The 21,689-nt window shown below is 38.2% G+C and overlaps 3 protein-coding genes across 3 annotated transcripts; 2 read left to right on the top strand and 1 right to left on the bottom strand.

Moving 5' to 3' along the window:
- The first annotated feature begins 628 nt into the window (after positions 1-628).
- On the top strand, positions 629-6,646 carry ncbp3 (nuclear cap binding subunit 3). Its single transcript, XM_043221304.1, has 13 exons — positions 629-944; positions 1,374-1,439; positions 1,519-1,624; positions 2,256-2,381; positions 2,512-2,643; positions 2,733-2,917; positions 3,007-3,115; positions 3,240-3,339; positions 3,972-4,081; positions 4,168-4,480; positions 4,582-4,820; positions 5,662-5,844; positions 5,917-6,646. Exons 1-13 carry the CDS (start codon positions 762-764, stop codon positions 6,204-6,206), a joined length of 2,142 nt encoding a protein of 713 aa, XP_043077239.1. The 5' UTR covers positions 629-761; the 3' UTR covers positions 6,207-6,646.
- Positions 6,647-7,120: 474 nt separating this feature from the next.
- pgap2 (post-GPI attachment to proteins 2) lies at positions 7,121-12,215 on the top strand. The gene is made up of 5 exons (XM_043221309.1): positions 7,121-7,659; positions 8,148-8,397; positions 9,387-9,493; positions 10,313-10,421; positions 11,844-12,215. The coding sequence occupies exons 1-5, from the start codon at positions 7,492-7,494 to the stop codon at positions 11,972-11,974; spliced, it is 765 nt and encodes a 254-aa protein (XP_043077244.1). The 5' UTR covers positions 7,121-7,491; the 3' UTR covers positions 11,975-12,215.
- Positions 12,216-16,304: 4,089 nt separating this feature from the next.
- Positions 16,305-21,585, bottom strand: rhogb (ras homolog family member Gb). Its single transcript, XM_043221310.1, has 2 exons — positions 20,865-21,585; positions 16,305-17,374 (listed from the first exon to the last, which is right to left on the bottom strand). Exon 2 carries the CDS (start codon positions 17,341-17,343, stop codon positions 16,768-16,770), a length of 576 nt encoding a protein of 191 aa, XP_043077245.1. The 5' UTR covers positions 17,344-17,374; positions 20,865-21,585; the 3' UTR covers positions 16,305-16,767.
- Positions 21,586-21,689: the final 104 nt, after the last annotated feature.

Here is a 21,689-nt window from a genome sequence, read left to right as displayed (position 1 = left end):
TGACAAACATGCAAAAAAAAAAAAAAAAAAAAAAACAGGTAGGGGGCCAACACTTTTCCATACCACAATGTTTTCTTTTTTTTAAGAAACCAAGCTATTTTTATTCAGCAAGGATGTTTTACATTGACTACTAAAAAATAATAATAATAATTAAAGATAATATTGAATATAGATTTCTATTTTTAATTACATGATTTTTAAAATATAATGTGACACTGAAGACTTGAGTAATGGCTAATAAAAATCAGCATTGTCTAAAAAAAATATTTGAAAGCAAATTAAAATAACCTGTATTAGAGATTTCAGTATTTTATATTAGCCTGTTATTTTTCTGTATTTTTGATCAAATAAATACAGCCTTGATAAGCAAGAGACTAGTTTAAGAAGCAAACTATTAAACTTGAAACAAACTTCTCAAGATGATAAAACAGGGAACAAATCGCTACACTATGTAGTTTGTAATTTAGTTTAGGACAGGTGATGCATTATTGTAAATAACATTTAAAGATAATTACGATTCTACGCTTCAGTAGTATTAGGATCCTTTCTCTGTGCATCACATATTGGAGCCTAAATATGAATGTTAGTGAATGCATAATCTTCTTTAGTCAGAGAGGGCGGGTCACAATCTTGCAGACAGTCTCCTGGGCGGTGTATGTGTGTCGCGAGGCACTAGAGCAGTGTTAGCACAGCTAGCGCGAGGCTCCGTTCACTTCACTGAGAGTTAGCCGTTAGCCGCTAGCTCGTTTTAGTGAGTGATCATGGCGGCGGTGCGCAGCCTGCGGGTGTCTGTGAAGTCCGAAAGCGCGTCCGATCGGTCAGAGTCAGACTCCGAATCAGACTCGGATCGAGATGCACGGGAAGCAGAGCCCATGGAGGTGGAGGAAGGAGAGCTGGAATTGGAGTCCATCCCTGTTCGCCGAAGTTTAAAGGAGCTGTTGCCGGTGAGTTAGATCGTAGGCCTCTTTCAAACCACGGCCTCGCGTAGTACAGTACGCCCGTCGTCGGTGAAGCTGATGCGGTGCTGAGTACATGGCTAATATTAATCGCAGCAGTATTCCTGCTTCTGAACAGGTTACGGTGGCGGATTAATGGTGGGTTATATTACATTTGCATAATGTGTAGGGGTGGTCCGTTGTTTCGGAGGACCTTGGGAAAGTGATGTAAAATCTCTGGCCCAAGTTTCCTAATACTAACAGACTTTTAATTTGGCGCACTGTTATTCCTACACTAATTGGTTAATAACTACAATTATTCTGGTGTAGTATGACAGCATAAAGCTGTATTGTGGAGAATTTCAAACTAACTAGTGCAAAGCCTCTGTTGTATTTACTGCTCACATGGATATCTGTATGATTAAACTGTTTCCACAGGACACCAGCAGACGTTATGAAAATAAGGCTGGTACTTTTATCACTGGAATCGATGTCACGTCTAAGGTAAGTTTAAGCTGGTTATGTGAATATATCAGCCAGTCTACTGATGTACCTGTTGTTCACAACATTTGTACATGATCAGGAGGCCATCGAGAAAAAGGAGAAGCGAGCGAGAAGATTTCATTTTCGAGCAGAAGAAAATCTGGCTCAGAGAAATGTTGTTCTAGACCGGGATGTGATGAAGAAAGGTAAGAATTCACGGCTGTCTTCATTGTGTCTATTGTTTAACTGCACATTATAGATCCTATTGTGAACCACATACATGTTTTCATTTTAAAAAAAGGCTTTGACCTTGTACTTGTAGACCTTTTTCAGCAAATACTTTTCTGTGATCATTAGTCTCATAAACCTGTACTTGTGGTCTCACCTTCATCTGCCTCCACTTTTAAGGAAACCCTCACATCATTAATCCAGTGAGCAACCTCGTCCCTGCTTACGTTCTTAGTTTTCAATAATAGTGTCCAATAGTCTATTATGCTATGTGATGTACATCACATCGCAGAAGCTCCTTCAGTTTAATCATCAATGCAGGTTTTGCATTGTCAGAAATAGTAGTTAACCTATGATGTTTCTCTCTTTTTTTCACTTATGAGCAGTTGTGAAAATTGTTGACACTCAGAAGTGTGAAAAAATGTGTCAAAAATTTCTATTTAGTTTTTCATTGCTAAAAGTACACAGACCAGAGGCAACCTTTTCAATGTATTATTATTTTAAAATTAGTATTACTATATTATCTACATAGGTTTGAATGATCTCAGGTTGAGATCATCAAATTTTTAATGACTTGTGCCTTAAACATCTCTCTCACCCTCTCTTTAGCGATCCCAAAGGTGCGTCTGGAAGCCCTACACATGAGTGGAGTTGATGACATGAGCACTCAGGATGTTTTTGGCTACTTTAAAGAGTATCCACCCGCCCACATTGAGTGGATAGATGACACTTCCTGTAAGTACCGCCTCCCTGATATTACCGCCCTGTCATAATTAATGACTGCCTGCGAATCCGATTTGGAAACGGGAAAAGTTTCGTTTAAAGCTGGATTGTGGTGCTCATCGTGAAATCGCACTGTTCCCAGGCAACGTGGTGTGGCTAGACGACATCACTTCAACCAGAGCTCTCATTAACTTGAGTCGGATGCCAGACAAAAAAGAGGTCACGAGCGAAGACAGCTCGAAACCATCTGAACTTTCAGACCAGCCGCAGAAAGGTTTGTCTTCTCATTATACAAGTCCTGTTATTTCACTGTATAATCTTGACATTTTTTTGGAACAAAACTGTTACGTTGCTGCTGATCAGCTCGGCGGAACCGTGGCTCTGATGATGATGATGATGATGATGAAGATGAGGAGGAAGGCGAGGTTGAGGATGATGATGAAGAGGAGGCGGCGAAAGCAGATAAAAGCAGGAGCAGCGATGGCAGTGAGGGTAAAGCTAGCGACATTGAGGAAGAGACCGAAAAGAAACCACAGGAAACTGCAGAGGTAAACCGGCTGACATTTAATAGTTATAAAAACATTTTTTATCTATTTTATTTAACGTTTATTTTGATGTATGTTAAATTTCATTCCAGACAAGCGTACTTTCCGAAGCAGAGCGAGAGTCTCTTTTCCGAAATGATCCGAGACCCACAGTCAAGCCCTTCAAAGGCAACAAACTGTTCTTGCGCTTTGCCACTCAGGGTGAGAAACATACTTGTCACCTACAAATAGAAGCAATCGTTTTAAGAGCTCTTCATTACTCGGTATTAATTACACTGATAACAGTGAAACAAGTTTAATTGTCTTGGCTGTTACTTTTCATCAGATGACAAAAAGGAGTTGGGTGCAGCCAGGAGAAGTCGGTACTACATGAAATATGGGAATCCAAACTATGGTGGCATGAAAGGCATTTTAAGTAACTCTTGGTAAGAAAAACTTCAATTTGTTAGAGGCAAAGTTCCATGTGGCCATGGTTGTTGTTTCATAAGTGCATTCTATTCATCAAAGAGTCTGAAAAATGTGTCAAAAAAATAAAATGTTAAGGAGCACAACTGCTGTCAACATTGATAATGAGACATTTTTCTCAATAGAAATATATTATTTAAAAATATATTCAAATAGAAAGCAGCTATTTTAAATTGTAATTTTTTACACTTACTGAATTTATAAAAATGTATGCAGGCTTGGGATGGAAGCTCATTTTTATCACTAATGAAAAAATAAAATAAAAAGGCAATTGTGACCTTTTAATTTTGCAATTGACTTTCTCAGAATTTTGCTTTTCTGAGATTTATTTTTGTATTTCTCAGTTGCAAGTTTACGTTGCACAATTCTGCGAAAAAAGTCAGAGTCTGCGACTTTATAACTTACAATTGCGAGTTATCTCACAATTCTGAAGAAAATAAAGTAAGAATTGGGAAGTCTAAACTAGCACTTGCAAGAGATCATTTCTTTCAAAAAGATTAAATCTGAGTAACCCCGAATTTTTGAGTGGTGGTAGTATAACTTTTTGAGCAGTGTTTAATGGTACATTCACCTGGAATTCTCATTTCTGTAGGAAACGGAGGTATCACACACGCAGAATACAGCGTGACATTCTGAAGACCAAAAAGTCTCTGATTGGGGACAGTATGGGACACACCCCACCTTACACCCATCGACACTCTGGTAAAGCTCTTAAGTAACAAACTGACATCTTTGTCTTAAGTTTTATTTTTTTTTGGTCTGTCAATTAAGCTCTTTCACTTTCTCAGCTGACCTGGTGAATCTGCCGGAAGAGCCTATAGAAGAAGAGGAAGAAGAGGAGGAGGAGGAGGATGGAGAGGAAGACATGGATGCTGATGACAGAGTGGTGGAGTACAGAGATCGGGCAGACAGGGAGCGGGGCCCACGGCTTGGGGAAGGAGGCCTGCGTAGTCGTTTAGGAGGCCTGTCGCCCGCATCGTCAGATTCGGACGAGATGGACTATGATCTGGAGCTGAAAATGATCTCAACGCCGTCTCCCAAAAAGAGTATGAAAATGACTATGTATGCCGATGAGGTAGAAACCAACCTTCGCAGTCTTCGGTGAGTCTTCAGTCCACACTCTTTGCGTTTTATCTCTTGACCCTCATGAAGAAAAGATTTCATGATGTTCTAATGGTAATTGTGCATTTTGATTGCCTCAGAAACTCCATACGGACTGAAACAAGTAGCAGTGTTAAGAGTCGCATTGGTGGTGGTGGTGGAGGTGGAGGAGGGGGAACTGGAGGTGGAGAAGGAGGAAGTGGAGGTGGAGGTGGAGGTGGAGGCTCATCCAAGTCTACATCAGATAAAGTGACAGATGTGAGGCAGTTACTGGAGGAGAAGAGGCAGGGTCTCTCTCAGCAGAGATCACGCCCCCCAGTGACTACAAGCAGCAAGACAGGTTAGTTACTGACGGAAGAACAAAAAAATGATTTAATGTTTAGCATTCTAATATGCTTTAAAGTTAAAATTATCTTAATCTTATATTGAGGTCTTAAATTAATCTTGATCAAGTCTAAGGTCATTAAAAAGTATTCAATATCTTAAATGGTATGACGAATGTCATTTTAAGAGGTCTTAAATTTTGGAATTAAGATATTAAGACTTAACGTGATGATTAAACCTCATAGGGCTATGATTGAATGAAATAAATGAGATTTGCCTGTTCAGTCAAAATATGCCACTGTTGTGCATTCAACGTTTGAAAACAGTTCACAATCAATAACTTATGCACCTTTATGCTTATGATTTACTGTTTATCAATTATGACAATGTTTACAGTGTTTGTATTATAATAAATTGTAGATGGTATGTAAGTTTAATATTTTATTTCTATCTCTTGAATGAGCTGCTTGAAGTATTGATTCGTAGACATTTCAAAATAAGAGTCTTTGCGCTTGATTCTAATTTTAAATTCTGCATGGTGCGTAAACCATTTCCTTCATGATATTGGTATTTTGGTTACACAGACTGACATTTATTTCAACATCAAGTCTTGTGGTTTCTCTTTGGGATGCTCTGTCATAGGACAGAAAGTTTTTTTTGTTTTGTTTTTTACTCATTTTGGCACAAGCTTTCTTAGTATTCAAGTATTCATATGCTGTTACATAAAACAAATTCAGTGTGTGTGTATGTATTGGATAAAGAAATGTATTGATTATTGTATTATGAACTGCTTGCGGATACTTTTTTAGCGTTCAAATAAGTTTTGGGCAATAAAAGGACACATTTTCTCTCCACAGATGTGAGACAGAGATTAGGCAAAAGACCACATTCTCCAGAAAGACGCCGCTCTGTCTCTCCCGTCATCTCTAGAAAAGCAGTGTCTCGTAGAGAGCCTTTGACAGACGTGCGCAGCCGACTCGGAGTGGCAAAACACGAGAGCCGCAACCTTTACTCAGAGACCTCAAAAGAAAAGAAAACAGGTACAGTTGGAGTCATTGCTCTTTTGGTTCTCTTCACTTTTTTTCCCTTATACTAATAGTAATTGTTTTCAGGAGGCTTGTGGAGCCGCCTTGGCCCGTCTCATAGGGACAATAGAGAGGATGACAAGACTTCTTCCCGAGGGTCTTCCTCGAGAGGAGTAAGGCGACGCGATGACGAGGAATCTGACGGAGTTGACGATGATGAAGAGGATGATTCTCAACTGCAGAAGATGTGGGGAGCAATGATAAAGCAGAAGGAGCAGCAGTCCAACAAGATGAAGAAAAGTCGGCTGGACAACTTGCCCTCGCTGCAGATCGAGATCAGTCGGGACAGCAGCAATGGCTCGGACAGTGATTCTTGACCGACTCCTTCTGTAGGAAGTGTGGGAATCGGAGGAATGTTGAACGCTGTGGAAGAGAGATGGAGAAACGTCTCTAGTGGACTGGGTCCAGAGACCCTGACATGTATACTTTAACATTCCCACACTCCCACCTCTGTCTACACACTTGCAGATGTTTTCTATAGTTCTCTCTCCAGGAACCAACTTTGAGAGCGCTATTTGGAACGACAGGGCAGATTGGAATTTTTTTTTGTCGTTTCAAAGACGGGCCAGTGAATGAGTCCCTCATGTTTTGTTTTTCTTCAAAAGAAAATAGTTTGCTTGCATTTAACACACATCGAGGGCCCATTTTTAATATACAGCGCTGCACCAGGTTGACAAAAACAGTCCTGTGATTTGTTGTACTTGACTGGAAGCGATTTGATTGGATGTCTGTTAGCAATACATTTTTTTTAAAATCATGTCAGTGTGGTTGGTTTTTGTTCATGTTGCATTAAGACTGTCATATCACTGTGGATTTGATGTAGAGAACCTAATGGTCTGAGTTTTTTTTTTTTTTTTTTTTTCTGGTGCAACAGTTATATATATATATTTACTGGGCCTGAATGAATCAGTGCTTCATTGTGCACAGTCCTGTGACGGGCACATAATGTAGCCAATGTAAAGATAATCCTTCCCTCACCCAAGGAATGGCCTGCATTCCCGAAATATATGTCGTCAGTGAAACATACAAGAAAAAACACTGTATGTTGAATAAAAAAAAAGTTTTTTTAGATTGGGTTTGGTCTATAAATTTATATTTTACAGCTTGTTAGTGTGGCGTTCATAAACCGTATGCGAAATTTAATCCGCAGATATATTACTAATAATCCTGAAATCGAAAAAAGGAAGTCGCGCCGCGATGACTTTTGTTTTGAAATCTGGCGCCACAAAACCGGAAGTGTTCTCGACGTGTTCTCCCGCATCCAGAATAACAGTCGGAGAATCTAGCCATTTAACAATATTTGATTGAATAGCATTATTAACTACTTATTGACCGGTAGTGATTTATATATCGCTTCATTCAGAGGTCGTCTACCGTTATTTTTAAACCGCGCGACAGAGAGCCGGAGATGAGCAAACAGTCGCTAAACATGTAACTTAAATCGTAATCCAGAGCCACGCGACTTGAGCTCGGGCTAATTATCAGACATGAAGTTTAGAGATGCTGTCATCACATCATTGACCTTGCAATGGGCCGCGTAGGCTCGGTATGTAGAGGTTGACAGACACATTTGGAGCTTTAACGTTAATTGGCTGAGGGAAGATGCAACAGGTCCCGTACGGATCTGTGGATCGAGACAAGCCTCTCATCCGTGTACCGTTCACTCGGTTAGCGGTGATCACAGTGTGTCTGCCTCTGCTCGGCCTCGTCGCCTGTATAGTGCTGGCTCTGCTCTACCACTACAACGATTCGACCTACACACACTGCCAGGTGAGAACCAGATCGTTACTAGACTCGGGGTGTCACTGGTGCTGGGTGATGAGTTTTGGGCTCAAGGTCTGCATTTAAAGTCACGGCAGAGATGTTCAGATGGGATTCTGCAGACCAGTCAATGTTGTCAATGTTGTCAATGCAGTCATATGTTGTCGTCTTCCCTTTTTTTATCACTCGAAATGTTTCTGCTTTTTATTCAGCTTAGCTACACCTGTGTGTGTGTGTGTGTGTGTGTGTGTGTGTGTGTGTATGTGTGTGTGTGTGTTATAATAGTGAAACTGTGTCACAACCATGATATTTATCATGCAAATTGTTTTGGAATTTAATTAAATTTGTACATGTGTTATTTTGTCAGTACTGTAAGATTTGGGCTTCATTGCCAATTTATTTATTTAGTTCATTCATTGAAGAGATATTTATAATAGTCACATCATAGAAAAATCATAGTTTTATGGTAATAAGGATCTTTTAAAAATCCTTCTCAGGTTCCTAACTACCTCCCATCCATCAGCGCAGCCATCAGCCTGACCCCGGAGCGCTACATCTGGCGTTTCAGCATCGGCCTGCATTCTGCTCCACGCTTCCTGGTAGCAGCGGCATATTTGAGCTTTTACCGCGGACGCTTCTCCAGGAGGCTGACGGAGCAGCTTCTGAGCGTTCTCACGTTCATCTTAGCTTTAAGTGAAAATGTAGGGCTGCTTCTGCTCACCTACGTCTCCTCCAATGAGACCTACAGTAAGTGGCTTTTTGGACCGAAGCCCTGAAACGGGTTTGAAAAGGGCCCGCAAATTCAGGGATGATGAGAGCACTTGCTGGATCATTTAAATGTGGTTTTTATTATATTTTTATTGATTAGTTAAATGTGGCATGTTGGTAAATAGCTGGAGAAGCAAAAATGCGCTTTTAAACACTTCAGTTTTTACCTGTGTTTTAAGTGTATGATGAGAGTCTTTCATTTCTTCTTTTTCAATTTGACTTTTTTTTTTTAACTGTATTTAAAAACTCACTATTCTAATACAAAAAATGATTATCACTTAAATTGAAATGTATCAACTGTAAAGCATCATTTATGTATGCATTATAATAGTATTAATTTTGCTACAGTGATATGTATTACACTATCATAGTTTTTTTTTTCTTTTCTTTTTTACATTTTTGAGCCTCTTATACTCACTGAGGCTTCATTTCTTTGATTACTTATACAAAAAAACCCCATAAAATATTACTGCTGTTTAAAATAACTTTTTTCCTTTTTTACTATATTTTAATGACATTTTTCCTGTGATGTCTTCACGGTCACATGATGCTTCAGCAATCATCAGAAATCAATCTTATTATCTACGTTAAAAAACTGTTCTTTTTAATATTTCTGTGTGAGTGTTACCCCTTTTTTTCAATTTTTAAAGATTTTTTATGAATAGAACACTCAAAGGAACAGCGTTGATTTTAAATCTTGCTGACCCAGAACATTTAAATGATACTTTGTATATTCGCATCAACATTTTATTGACATTAAAAAAAACACTGACGTGTTTGAGCAGAATAATTTACTTAAATACATTAAATTGAGTAAATTTGCTGCGCAAAACAGGTTTCGTTTTGTAATGCAAAAACTATTTTCTTTTTTCTAAAATTGATTTATAAGATAATTTGACCTACAAAAAAACCCAAGCATTTAGTAGATGTTTTTTTTTTAATGCTGCATATGTACATGTGTTCCACAGGTGTCCATAAGAGCGGCTTCATCTTGTTTATTGGCAGCTCTCTGCTCCACATGATGTTCACCTGCAAGCTGTGGGCCTTGATTGCCAAGTATTCCATCAGTCCAGAGGTAATGACTTCTCTCTGTATTCTGTCAGACCAGCAGAAGGCAGTATAAGACAATCTCTCATGGAACATGCATTAAAACTATAACTATACCCCTGTTTTGGTTTTAATCTTTAATGAATAAAAAAAGAAAATAGCCTGTTATATTCCAAGCCCCGTCATTGCATATAATGCAAATTAGCTGTTTATTTATTGAAACTGTATCTTACACTTTTTATTCGGGCTGTTCAGTTGATTTACATTATTAAAAAAAAATTTTTTATGATGCATTCAAATATACACGCTTCGCTTGAACGGCAGTAGCGTTAGGTAATTGTGGTATGCCTGGATTTCATTCATACCATAACAAACAAAAAGTCATCAAGCAGGCGTACAGTTCAAATCAACTGCAGCATCGACTTGGAGAGCTTTAAACGACCCATACATGCACATCCTTTTCTGATTGGATGAGACGATCGCGTATGACCATTTTTAGATTGAACCGATGCATTATTATTCAGATGTATACTTAACACCCCAGTGATCTCGACACCACGAGCACAGCTCTAATAAAAGGTGTCGCTTGTGATGCCGAGTGAGAATCATGGGAGTGGACGTGTCGGAGACCGCAGTGTAGCTTTTATATTTCTATCGCTGTGAAAGTGCAGCTGGGTTTGAGCGCTTCGGGGGAAGTGGTTGCTGTGCTTTCGCAGAACCTCGTCCCACCTGCTTGCCCCACATCGTGTTGCAGAAGGAGAACTGACGACATTTGTGTGTCTTCTTTTTTCTCGTCTTTCTTCTCTCTTTCTCTTGCTGCATCTACCCAAACCCTGTTCGGCATCAGGAGATGACGTCATACCGCCAGAAGCTCCGCCTCTTCCTCTTCAACGGTTTCTTCTGTCTGTTGGCTGCTTACTTCTACAAGCGGCACAACACGTACTGTGAAGCAGGAAGTGAGTGCAACATCTTCGCCGCTGTCTGTCGTTCACCCCACCCTTCTTCCACTCGACACTTGCTCCATTTTGGTGATTTTACATGCTTAACATGAACTGGCCGTTTTTGTAACACTTTAGTATGGGGATCAGTTGTCACTAGTGACTAGTTGCTTATTGGCATGTTGACTGGTTGTTAGTGATAATAAATCACATATTCTACATGCCTAATTTGACCCAATATACCTAAACTTTACTTTACTTCCTTATTAACTATTTTGATAAACAGTACTTGGGAGTTTATGGAGGTAAAAGGTGTAGTTAATAAGAACTGGTGTAGTAAGAACTGGACCTTATAATAAAGCTTGACCACAAATTCTTAATAATTATAACGTCTCTTCACTAACTAGTTCACTCCACAAAACTGCTATTAGTTAATAACCTTGTTATTAGTTAACAACCTTCATATTGTTCCAAACCAGTATGCTTTTAAGTTTGAGTTCAGCATGTTTTTTTAAGATAAGTCTCTTATGTTAACAGAGCCTGTGTTTATTTGAGCAAAAATACAGTAAAAACGGTAATGTTGTGAAATAGTTTGCGTCATTTGTGTTTGATATTGTGTATATTTCTTTTTTTTCAGAATTTGAAAATATTTACATGTATTTGCATGTCTATATTTATTTTATTTATATTCTATAAATATGTTCTATATATAATCAACATATTTTTTCTGAAATATATACATGCATGAATAAATATATGCAGTTCACATACGTACACGTATTATTTAAACCATTTTTTTTTTTAATTTTGGAATTATTACTTCCTTTCTGAATAAAAGTATTAATTTCTTTAAAAAATAAAACTGATCCCTAACCTTTGAATGATAGCATATACTCGTAATCATCATTGTCCAATTTTAGACTTCACTCATTTTTCATATTGTACCCGATAATGAAAAATTGCTGACCGTACTCACACTCAAGCCATCCTAGATGTAGATGAGTTTGTTTTGAAATTTAACATGACTTCACTTGCTCTCCAGCGGATCCTCTGCAGTGAATGGGTGCCGTCAGAATGAGTGTCCAGAAAGCTTACAAAAACCATCACCGTGACCCACCCCAACTCCAATTTATCTGTTAACGCCTTAAGAAATCGAAAAGCAAAGTCAAAACGCAAGATTTTTAACAAATTAGAAAATGAGTTGTGCTGATTACGTGTGACGTTTTTAGCAGCTGTTTGGACTCTCGTTCTAACGGCACCCATTCACTCCCGTGCATCCATTGGTGAGCAAACGATTCAATTGAAAATTTTTCCAAATCCTCCTCTACATCTATATCATCTGCATCTCGGCTGGCCTCATTTTGTAAACATTTTCGTTTTTTGTGCCCAATTATTCCTCCAATTGAAATAATAGCGATTTCCTTTGTCTCTCTATGGCAGTTTACACATTCTTTGCTCTGTGTGAGTATCTGGTGGTGCTGTCCAACATGGCCTTCCACATGACTGCCTACTGGGACTTTGGAGGTAAGGAGGTGATGGTTGCAACACCTCCCGAGGGAAAGCGCTACTGACACAGGAAGTGAATACTTGCATCATCTCCCTGAGACTTGAGACACTAGGGCTCTGAGGGCGGCATTTAGGGTCGACACTGGCTGAGCGAAGACTGTTCACGTCTATCTATTTTAACAACCTCGATACAGATGTTTTAAGAGATCAGTGCTGTGCTACGTTTTTAACGATTGCTTTGTTTATTCAGGTGTAATTGGAACCGCCGATTATTTTCTTCGAATAAATGTATTTTGCTTAAACAAACTTTAAATGTGAAGTGCCACGTCTGTCTCTTTCTAATTGGTTTGTCGGGGGTCACGCTTTGGTTTCACTCGAAACGATGTGAAGGTTAAAGCGTTTGCACATTATTTGCAAGTGTAAAATCGAACTCTGAGGAGCGATGATGGACTTCGGTGTCGTGTCAGTTGGTTTGTAGCTGCTGTTTCACAAGTGCTTACGCACAATGACTGCTCTCGCTGCTGAAAGACGTTTAGTTCAGTCACACCAGACATTTCTCTCTTCCTTTGTAAACGCTAATCATGTGATCATGTGACAAGTCGCATAAATCATGTGATGAGTCATTTTAAACTGCCTTTTGCACAGCGTTTCTTGTGTACCTTTAGTGGCTAGAGAGCATTGTTTGTCTGTACATATTTCTGTGGTCAAATGTAGAGCGGTTGTTGATTTTGAACAACGTGGGCCCTTAGGATGCATTTCAAATGTGATTTTGAATGAGAAAACTGGTACGGGGCAATATGACAGACTCTTTTCACAGATCAACATGATATTGCGAACATGATTGCATATAAAAATGCTTTTTATGATGTACCAAAAAATTGTTTTTAAATTGGTGTCAAATAAATGTTTGGATGAAAAGTAAGTGCATTATTCCTGAGATCTGGATATACATATTCGTTAATAGCTGAGATTTTTTTATCTATTGTATTGGAATAATTATTTTTTTAAGGCGTGCTTGTGTAAGTGTAATAATAAAATGAAGGATAGGGTTGGATTTATTTATTAAATTTTTTTTATGCTTAAATTCAGTTGTAGTATTTTAAACGATTTTTCATTTAATTTTATATTATATCTTTTATAGCGATTTAATGATTAAATTTGATCAACCCACATTATTAGAATTCTTTTATTTTTAAGTAAAAAGATTTTTCCTTTTTGTACAGTAAGAAATGCAGCCTAATATATAGACTTCACAAATAAGCTGCATTTTTACTTATATATTTTTACTTCTTCATTTCAAAATATATATGAGAATAAGATGGTCATTATACAGCAGAATTGCTGTTCTTGAGAGCTCAAGTCAAAACTTTACGGGCAAACAAATGAATGAAACTACACACACAAAAGAGTCACTGTTAGCGCTAGGAAAACAAACAGCTACCTGGAGCTAATTTTGTAGTCAAATAAGAGCGGTCAGGAACAGAGAGCTCATGCAGGGATGAGTGACAACAGAAATAGACAGGAAGTCTTGTAAGAGTTAAAACCAAATGCCATTCTGATGCCAAATTGGGAATGTTGTTTATTTACTCGCTGATAAAGGAAGAGCTCTAAAGGAAATCCCTTTTCCAGCATTTCTGACGGACCAAATTCACTGACCTTTTTCGAAAAGTTAGTTTAAACTAAATCTAGACATTTAAAGGGATATTTCAAAAGCCACCGAATGTAAAACAATTCTATTTACTCGCCACTATGTCGCGTCGTTTTTGGACCCCATTGGCATTTACTATATGGTTATTTCAAATATCGTTTGCGTTCTGCAGGACGAAAAAAAGAGTATCACAGGTTTGCAGCAACACGAGAGTTGAGTAAATCATGTTCATTTTTGGTAACACGTTAGATTTTGGGGTTAATATGGAGTACGGACCCTTCGGGATAGTTGCAATATGTTTCGGTGAACTTTGACTTGTCTGAACAGCTCTGCTGTAATCACTACCTTCTGCAAAAGCTTCAGGCATTTGTGTGTGTGTGAGAGAGAGAGGGACCAGATATTAGGTTCACGCCGTTTTGCCTCTATATGTTCAGTGTTGTGTCATTATCGTGATGAGATAGGGAAATGATCTGGCACACTGCATTTGAATACACTATACCTGCTTCCTCTTTTAATCTGTAAATCAATATCACTGGATGTTAAAATAAAAGAAACGTCTGAAATCGTATCTAGTAGTACTATGGACTTAATCTTTGATGTTTCAAGACTTATGCTACCATTCAAAAGATTTTATTTAAAGAAATTCATACTTCTATCGACAAATGATGAATTGAATTGACCACAATCGCCTTTAAAGACATTCTAACATTAAAAAAAAAATTTTATTTCCACAAAAACTGTGTTAATGTTAAAGTAACTTACTTATAAACTATGCGATGAAATAACGAGCGTAAAATTGATAGAAATAACTGCAATTCAGAACTGTAGTAGGATGTTAAAATAAAGCAGTTGAAAATTTTATTTGGATACAATTTTTTTTTTATCAAAATGCAAAAAAAAAATGTATTTGTATAAATTACAAATGGATAAATGTTTTATATAAAATTGGCTTGGGGAAATGACCTCTGAAGGTTTAAAGGTGTCTCGAGGCGCATCTTTTGTTTAGTAAGGCAAAAACGCATACAAGTCAAATGATAAAATGAAAAATAAAATAAATAAAATGAAGGATTCAAGAAGCTGAGGCGAGATCCACGGAAATGTAAATGACGTCCTCTGTTTTCAGGAGGAAAATTCAATTGCGAGCGTCCTGTTCCGTGAGACTTGACTGACTGTAGCATCCATACAACTCTCAGCTGAGTTATTCAATGCTTGAAAAGTACTGCTTTCACATAACTTTGGGATTTCTCATGTGTTTATGGCCAAAAGCACACGTACAGCCTTAGCAACACGTCTTATGATTTAAAATTCATCATACGATGCATGCACGTGTTTCCGTTTGCTGTGAATGTATTGTGTTCTTAATGAGCCACAATATGATCATCTTGACTTTCAGCTAACATTTGATCTAATGCAAATAGGCTAAACATTACAGAAAAAAAATACCAATGATGAAAATATACTTTTGCCCTTGGCTTTAAAATTTGACAAACAACTTTAATAAACGGCACATTTAATAAACTGTAAAGTCATATATTCGTCTAAACAAAACATAAGAAGGTAAAATGGTGATCATTTAAAGCTTGTTGATAAATCCCTGAGCTTTGAAATCTACAAGCTGAACTCGATCTTTGGCCAATTGAAAGCTTCCTTCCTTTACGTTAATGGCTCATTTAGGATTGTGCTAATTAAATCGACACATGCTGCTCCCAAATCAGTCATCAAGTGAAGAAAGTGCCTTGTTTTCTAAAAAGGTTCTGAAGCCCCACCCTGGAGCGCTGAGGAAGAAAAGAATGAAGAGTTGAAGGTGCAGTGCATGCTGGGACCTCTGTTTCCTGAAGGGACTGCCAAACAGTTTCCCCACTACAAGGAAGTAAAGCAGACAAGCTGCCAGGCAACAACACCCTCATCACTCGTATAAGAGCCAGGTATGTCTAAGGGGGCGCTTCACGCAGAACGCTTTTTTGGGTTTCGCTGCTTTTGAGAAAAGTAGTAAAAATCCCATTCAAAATTGATTTTGAACGATAACTCAGAAACCTTTAAAAACAAACCTGCTGTGAGCTATAAGGCTGTTCATTGTAGGTGTGAGATTATTTTTAAAAAAGATGTTCAAAAACAGAATTCCTGGTTTAAAAAAAAAAAACTACATTACCCATGATTCTGCATTAAATATCTACCAATCAGAGCATCAAGGCAAGCAAATGAGAGACCACCCACTCCAATAAAGCATGTTTAAATACTTGTACATATACGCGTTAAACATAAAATATGTTTATACAATTAGTATATTTTAGTTTATCTTGTTTTAAGTTGGCTTATTATGTACAGTGCCTCATGGGATTGTAGTTCTTTCCCTCGTTTCTGCAGTTAAACACACATTCCTGTATCTTTGCCTATTCTCGATTTTCAAAACCTTTTTTTTTTTTGCTTCAAATCAATGTTGTGATTTCCCTCATGTTGCTGCATATAACTGCCTCATGCTGCTTTGGTTCATGGCTTAAAACTCCTGAAAAAGCAGTGACAACTGCGCTGTGTTTTTTTCTGTTGGTATAAACTCTCGCTCACAAGCACTGCATTTTAAAAATGCCGTGTCAAAGTGCAGGCAGCTTTTAGAGTCTCAAAACCTTGCGTTGCTTCCTTTACATTCAGCTGTGTCTTGAACGTAAGAACGCATTTGTTGCGAACGACTACGAAATGTATAGATAGCCGCTAATTACACTAAAGGCATGTCCTCAAGGACACAGAACAAACACCAAGGCATAAAAGCTTTATTATATTAGTACTATAAAATTCTCAGATAGTTTTTTTTTTGTAAATAATAAAAACAAAAAAGTAAAAAAAACTTCATTAACCAATGGTATTAATAATTTTCACACTAAAAAGGAACTAGAACACCTTTCCTCTGTTTTGTGTTTAAGGGTTACTTCCTCTATTTATTAGATACCAGAAGATGGTATCTAATAACTGTTTATTATCTAAAACTGTTTAGTGGTCTTACGAAATCCCAAAACACATTCTCTCCCCTTAAAATTCTTAAAAAAAAAAAAAAATCTCAGTACAGTGTAAAAACCTAACCTTTACTTAATCTTGCATTTCTTAAATTTCACAGATTAAAACTGTGTTTGTTGGTCACCGAAGATCTATTATTCCAAACATCCCCGCCATTTCTATGCGTAATTCAATTAAAACACCTCTAAACACCTGTCTGTATTTTCAGAGGAGTATACAGGGCTTCTTCTGAGCCACAGGTTGAGGACTGAGGAAGGCACGCACTGCGTCTGCGAACACGTCCTTGATGCCGTCCTGGCTGAGTGCCGAACACTCCAGGTACTTGACGGCGTGGATTTGGCGAGCCAGAGCCTGGCCCTGCTGGTGCGTGATGGGCGCCTGGTTCTGCTCCTTCAGCTTCTTCAGCACATCCGCGTCACTCCGAAGATCGCTCTTGGTCCCCACCAGCAGGATGGGCACGCTGGGACAGTGGTGCGTCACCTCGGGGTGCCACTTGTGCTTGACGTTCTCGTAGGACGGGGGGCTGGAGATGGAGAAGCAGATGATGAAGACGTTGGTCTGAGGGTAGGACAGCGTGCGAAGGCGGTCGTACTCCTCCTGGCCTGCCGTGTCCCACAGGTTGAGGCTGATGGTGCGGCCGTCCACGGTGACCTGGGAGCTGTAGTTGTCGAAGACGGTGGGAATGTACTCTTTGGGGAACGCGCCGGTCGTGTACGAGATGAGCAGGCAGGTTTTTCCCACTGCCCCGTCCCCCACCACCACACACTTGATGCTCTGCATGATACAAAGGTGACCACTCGACTTCAGCAGTCTGCAGAGAAAGAGGGGACAACATGGCAACACTGCGCTTAGAGGAATAAAAGAATAGATAAATACACAAGGTATCAACACCATATCGGTTACCGAGCTGATATTAGAGTTTTTATTCGTATTGGCTGATATTGGGTGTTTCATTTTAAAATAAATCTTCAAAAACACGAATAACATTAACTATCATCTTTAGCGAAACTTTTAACTTAATACAACTCTATATTATACAAATGTCACAATGATTTGATGTCAAATAACATCATATACAGAGAAATAAGGCAGTGTTAATGTAGTATCACTGACATTTCATGAGAAATTTTTATTTTTATATTTTTCCATGTATAAATTTATTCATATATATTTATATATACTGTATGTATACGTTTGTTTATTCAAGTTAAAGTCAAGTGTTAACAGTAAGGCTGTTAATCGTGATTAATTATAATTAATTACATTGAAAAATAAAAAGTTTACATAATATTTGTGTGTATATTTATTGTGTATATATACATCAACACATATTTACATAGGCATGTATATATTTTCTATTATGTATATATATATATATATGTATATATATATATATATATATATATATATATATATATATATATATATATATATATATATATATATATATATATATGCTGTCAAATTATTAATCTCATCCAAAATAAAAAAATTATTAAAATAATAAATGTTTTTCTAATTTTGGTTTTATAATGTGTTTACACTGTGTATATTTATTATGTATATATAAAATATGTATTCATAATAAATACATTTATAAACATAAAATATTTTTCCTAAATATATACATGCCTGTGTGTATATATATATATATATATATATATATATATATATATATATATATATATATATATATATATATATATATAATTGTTTTTGTCATTTATTTAGGCAAAACACTATGCTATAAATGGTAATATTAAGTATTATATATGTATAATTTATTAATGAAAATAATGATCAATATACAGCCTTTAGCCATAATTTCACTTTAATATCATTGTTATCTTCTAATATTCACACACATATTTCAACAGTATCGGTTGAAAGAAAGATTTCCAAACATGCAAAGACAGGGACTAAGAAAAATGTTAACAAGAACCTATAGTTGTGTGTGTTCATGCAAATTAGAAGCATGTTGAGGTTATAAAACGATGTTTTGAATATACGGTCAGCCTCCCCCAGTTCCTTCTACTTCCCTCTGCAGTTTTATTGATAAGCTGTGTATATGTCATAACACAAATGAATTCCCGCTTGTATAGCGGATTATTCACCTCGAAAACAACAGCTTTTGTCCCCCATCTTTCTTTTCACTTTCCATATTCGATGGAAATATGACCATTTTGGGTGATAAAGTGTAGGAAGCATAACACGCAGATCGAGATTTTCTAAAACATGTACGCTGGAAAAATGTAAAAACACGCGAAGACTGCATACGCATATCTGTAGATGTTCAGCATTTGCGAAAGTCAACGTGGGTAATTGCCGTTTTTGTGGGAAAGGAGCTGGAAAGTAGATTCGCTGACCAGTTTTATCCGTTACATCAGAGGCCGGTACGAAGTGCCGCCAGCGGAGCATTTTCTAAAACATTTCAACAGCTGTTTGGGCCTTTTTTTCGTGTTATTGTCTGTTAATAATTAAAATTTTTGTTACATGATAGGCTGTTTCCCCAACAGTTTGAAGCGACCGATGTGTGTTCCCACACGGCAACTGAGAGCTGTGGAGTCACCGCCGAAAAGCTCAGTTCTCTCTTTCTTTCTCGCTTATTCCAAGAGTCTGGCAGATGTTTGACCCCAGGAGAAAGGAGTGAGACGGACTCTGCCCAATCTCCAGAGACGCTCAGAGAGAGAAAGAGAGAGAGAGAGATACTCGGAGGCCTCCCCTCCTCTGCAAGGCGTTAGTCAATGTGGTTAGTGAACCAAGAGCTCAAAGAAACGGCACTGACAGCTCAGTCTGGGTGGAGTCTGTCCTGTCACTTACAACACCGCTTTGTCGTATCACAATACCGATGTTTGTCAGCAGAAATGCTCGGCGTTGTATAAAATTTTTACAGCTCGTGTGAAATTCATACTCGGGGTGTGGGGGGTAGGGTTCGAGATTCAGGATATGGCGCCTTACTACAACAGTTTAAGATTCAACCATCTGAATGCCTTTAACGGTCGATGACTTGAACTGAACGTCTCCTGTGGTGGTCACGGCCCTGGTCGGATATCATGTGGACGCCGGCAGAGGAACAGGCCGTCGTGAAAAGCTGCTGGGTTTTTTTAGCGGCGAAAGGAGAACTCACGCTAGATTGCACAGTACGCAGAAAGAAATCAAAACTAGAAGTGGTCGGTTACATTTATCCATTCCTACTGAATCTAGGATTTAAGACCTTTCTGAATACAACCGAAACTAATCGAGGGATTGTAATTGCACTTCCTTCGCATGTGTAGGTGATAATAAGAGAGCTTGAAAAAACGTTCATGGGAAATGACACCACAATTTATGACACGGCAAGTCATCTTTCCAGTGACTCACTGCAGAAAAGTGTGCCTCGGTGAGCCCCTTGTGTCATTCAAGATATTCAGCTGTTTTGTGACGGTATTTTCACATTAGGAGGTTAACAATGACGGCTCTGAGCGTGGAAGATCCTCTCACAGATGGACTATTATTTTGGCTAACTAGAATGACCGTGGTAGGTTAGTAAAATATGCTAAAGCAAATAAGACTCCTTGGAATCTGCTATTTGGCTCAGAAATAGATAGATATCCCAACTTCTGCATGGCGCTGATGGATTTTAAAATGAGGATGTTTCTCAGTTCCTCATTCCCTTTGGAAAACCCAACTGCCTTTTTTCTTTCTCTCCAAATTTGCATAATTTCCCATTCATTTTCTCAAAGGACCATATTGTGTTTAAACATCCACAACCAAATTTTTTCACAAAAAGGCCCTCAGGCCGGTAGGTAAAGAACGTTTAATGCAGGCCCACGTATATTCCACATATATTATCTGTCATTTGCGCTCTGCTTTACGAGTTTCTCATCAATAGTTTTTAAATTCAAGTGTCATGAACTGGTCACCGGAGGTTAAAACTGTAGTTTGGCATAATTATGAATTTATTTAAAAATCGAACAGAGCACTTTTAATTTTTTTTTTTTATTATTGTTTGCACAGTGCTTGTCAATAGGCTACTCTTCATTGCAGTGCTCTGCGTTATTCTATGGGAGTGGCCCCTATTCCTGCTCTCTGATTTAAAAACTCAAGCATAGTTTATTCATCAAGCCGCGGTCGAAAGCGAGAAAATGACAGCAAATGTAGCAAAAACGCGTTCCAAATTCTAAATCTAGCCTTCGCGCAATTCCTCTTCAATAAAAACCGAGCCCGACACCAAATAGACTCACAAATATTTCATCTAACGAAACTCAATCCGGGCTATACATCGCAGGACTGCGCGCGAATAATAAACAAACGTATCTTACCAAACATATCAGACGCTCCCGCGGACCGTAATCCCGCTGCTGTGGAAGTTATTGTTGAAGTTCGTAGGACGTGAGCGTGTTCACCCCTCGGAGAGGAAGTTAATGGCTTAACGGCATATTTGAGGAAGTTTGCCGAAGTAAATGCGGCTATGACAATGTTTAAGAGGGCGTAACACAGTCTGTCTACACTGCTCCCACTTTTGCTTCGCTCTGGTTTTGTCGCGTCGTCTTGTTAGTTTGCTAGCAGAGCAGAAGAAACGCATCGCTGGGAAATCCCGTACCATCACGACCATCGCACGCTCGAGAAGAAACTACCTGAGCTAAGGAGGAGCCGTGAGAATATCCACTCGAACCGTACACAGAGTAGCGGGTTTATCATTTTCCACTAAAACTGCCGCTACACATGCGGAACTTTAAATTTACCCAAGACCGGGCCCATATCTTTACAAATTCCTTTACAGCTTTCCTCTCGGGGCTGGGCAGAAATAGAAGTTTTGAATAATATTCGTGCTGCTCTCTTCCGTCTCAAACCACGAAGCATGGTTTTGTTGTGTAGTTTTGCGCACTGATTGCTATTTGTATGACCACAGTTTTACTACAAACAACATGGTTAAAATACAGTTACTACAGTCATTTTGTGGTTGCCATGGTTTAACTGTAGTAACCATGGTTTTGTGGTTTTATTTGTTTTACAAACACGGTTCATTTTCCTAAGGGATATTGGATGGGGATTCGGCTGTGATGCAATAATACAAAAAAAAAAAAAAAAAAAAACGCTTTGAGTTGTGTATGGGACTTTTTCTACGCGAAAAAATAAAGCCTAAT

Source organism: Puntigrus tetrazona, chromosome 21 (genome assembly GCF_018831695.1).
Source record: "Puntigrus tetrazona isolate hp1 chromosome 21, ASM1883169v1, whole genome shotgun sequence".
Lineage (NCBI taxonomy): Eukaryota > Metazoa > Chordata > Actinopteri > Cypriniformes > Cyprinidae > Puntigrus > Puntigrus tetrazona.
The sequence above is the reverse complement of the archived record's forward strand: the minus strand, read 5'-3'. Positions and strand labels throughout refer to the sequence as shown.

What these genes read in the sequence shown, in the direction of transcription:
- rhogb (XM_043221310.1), bottom strand. Translation starts at nt 17,343, where the DNA reads ATGCAGAGCATCAAGTGTGTGGTGGTGGGGGACGGGGCAGTGGGAAAA.
- pgap2 (XM_043221309.1), top strand. Translation starts at nt 7,492, where the DNA reads ATGCAACAGGTCCCGTACGGATCTGTGGATCGAGACAAGCCTCTCATC. An exon ending in CGACCTACACACACTGCCAG is followed by an intron (nt 7,660 to 8,147) that starts GTGAGAACCAGA and finishes AATCCTTCTCAG; the next exon opens with GTTCCTAACTACCTCCCATC. An exon ending in AGTATTCCATCAGTCCAGAG is followed by an intron (nt 9,494 to 10,312) that starts GTAATGACTTCT and finishes GTTCGGCATCAG; the next exon opens with GAGATGACGTCATACCGCCA.
- ncbp3 (XM_043221304.1), top strand. Translation starts at nt 762, where the DNA reads ATGGCGGCGGTGCGCAGCCTGCGGGTGTCTGTGAAGTCCGAAAGCGCG. An exon ending in GGCATTTTAAGTAACTCTTG is followed by an intron (nt 3,340 to 3,971) that starts GTAAGAAAAACT and finishes TCATTTCTGTAG; the next exon opens with GAAACGGAGGTATCACACAC. An exon ending in GACTACAAGCAGCAAGACAG is followed by an intron (nt 4,821 to 5,661) that starts GTTAGTTACTGA and finishes TTCTCTCCACAG; the next exon opens with ATGTGAGACAGAGATTAGGC.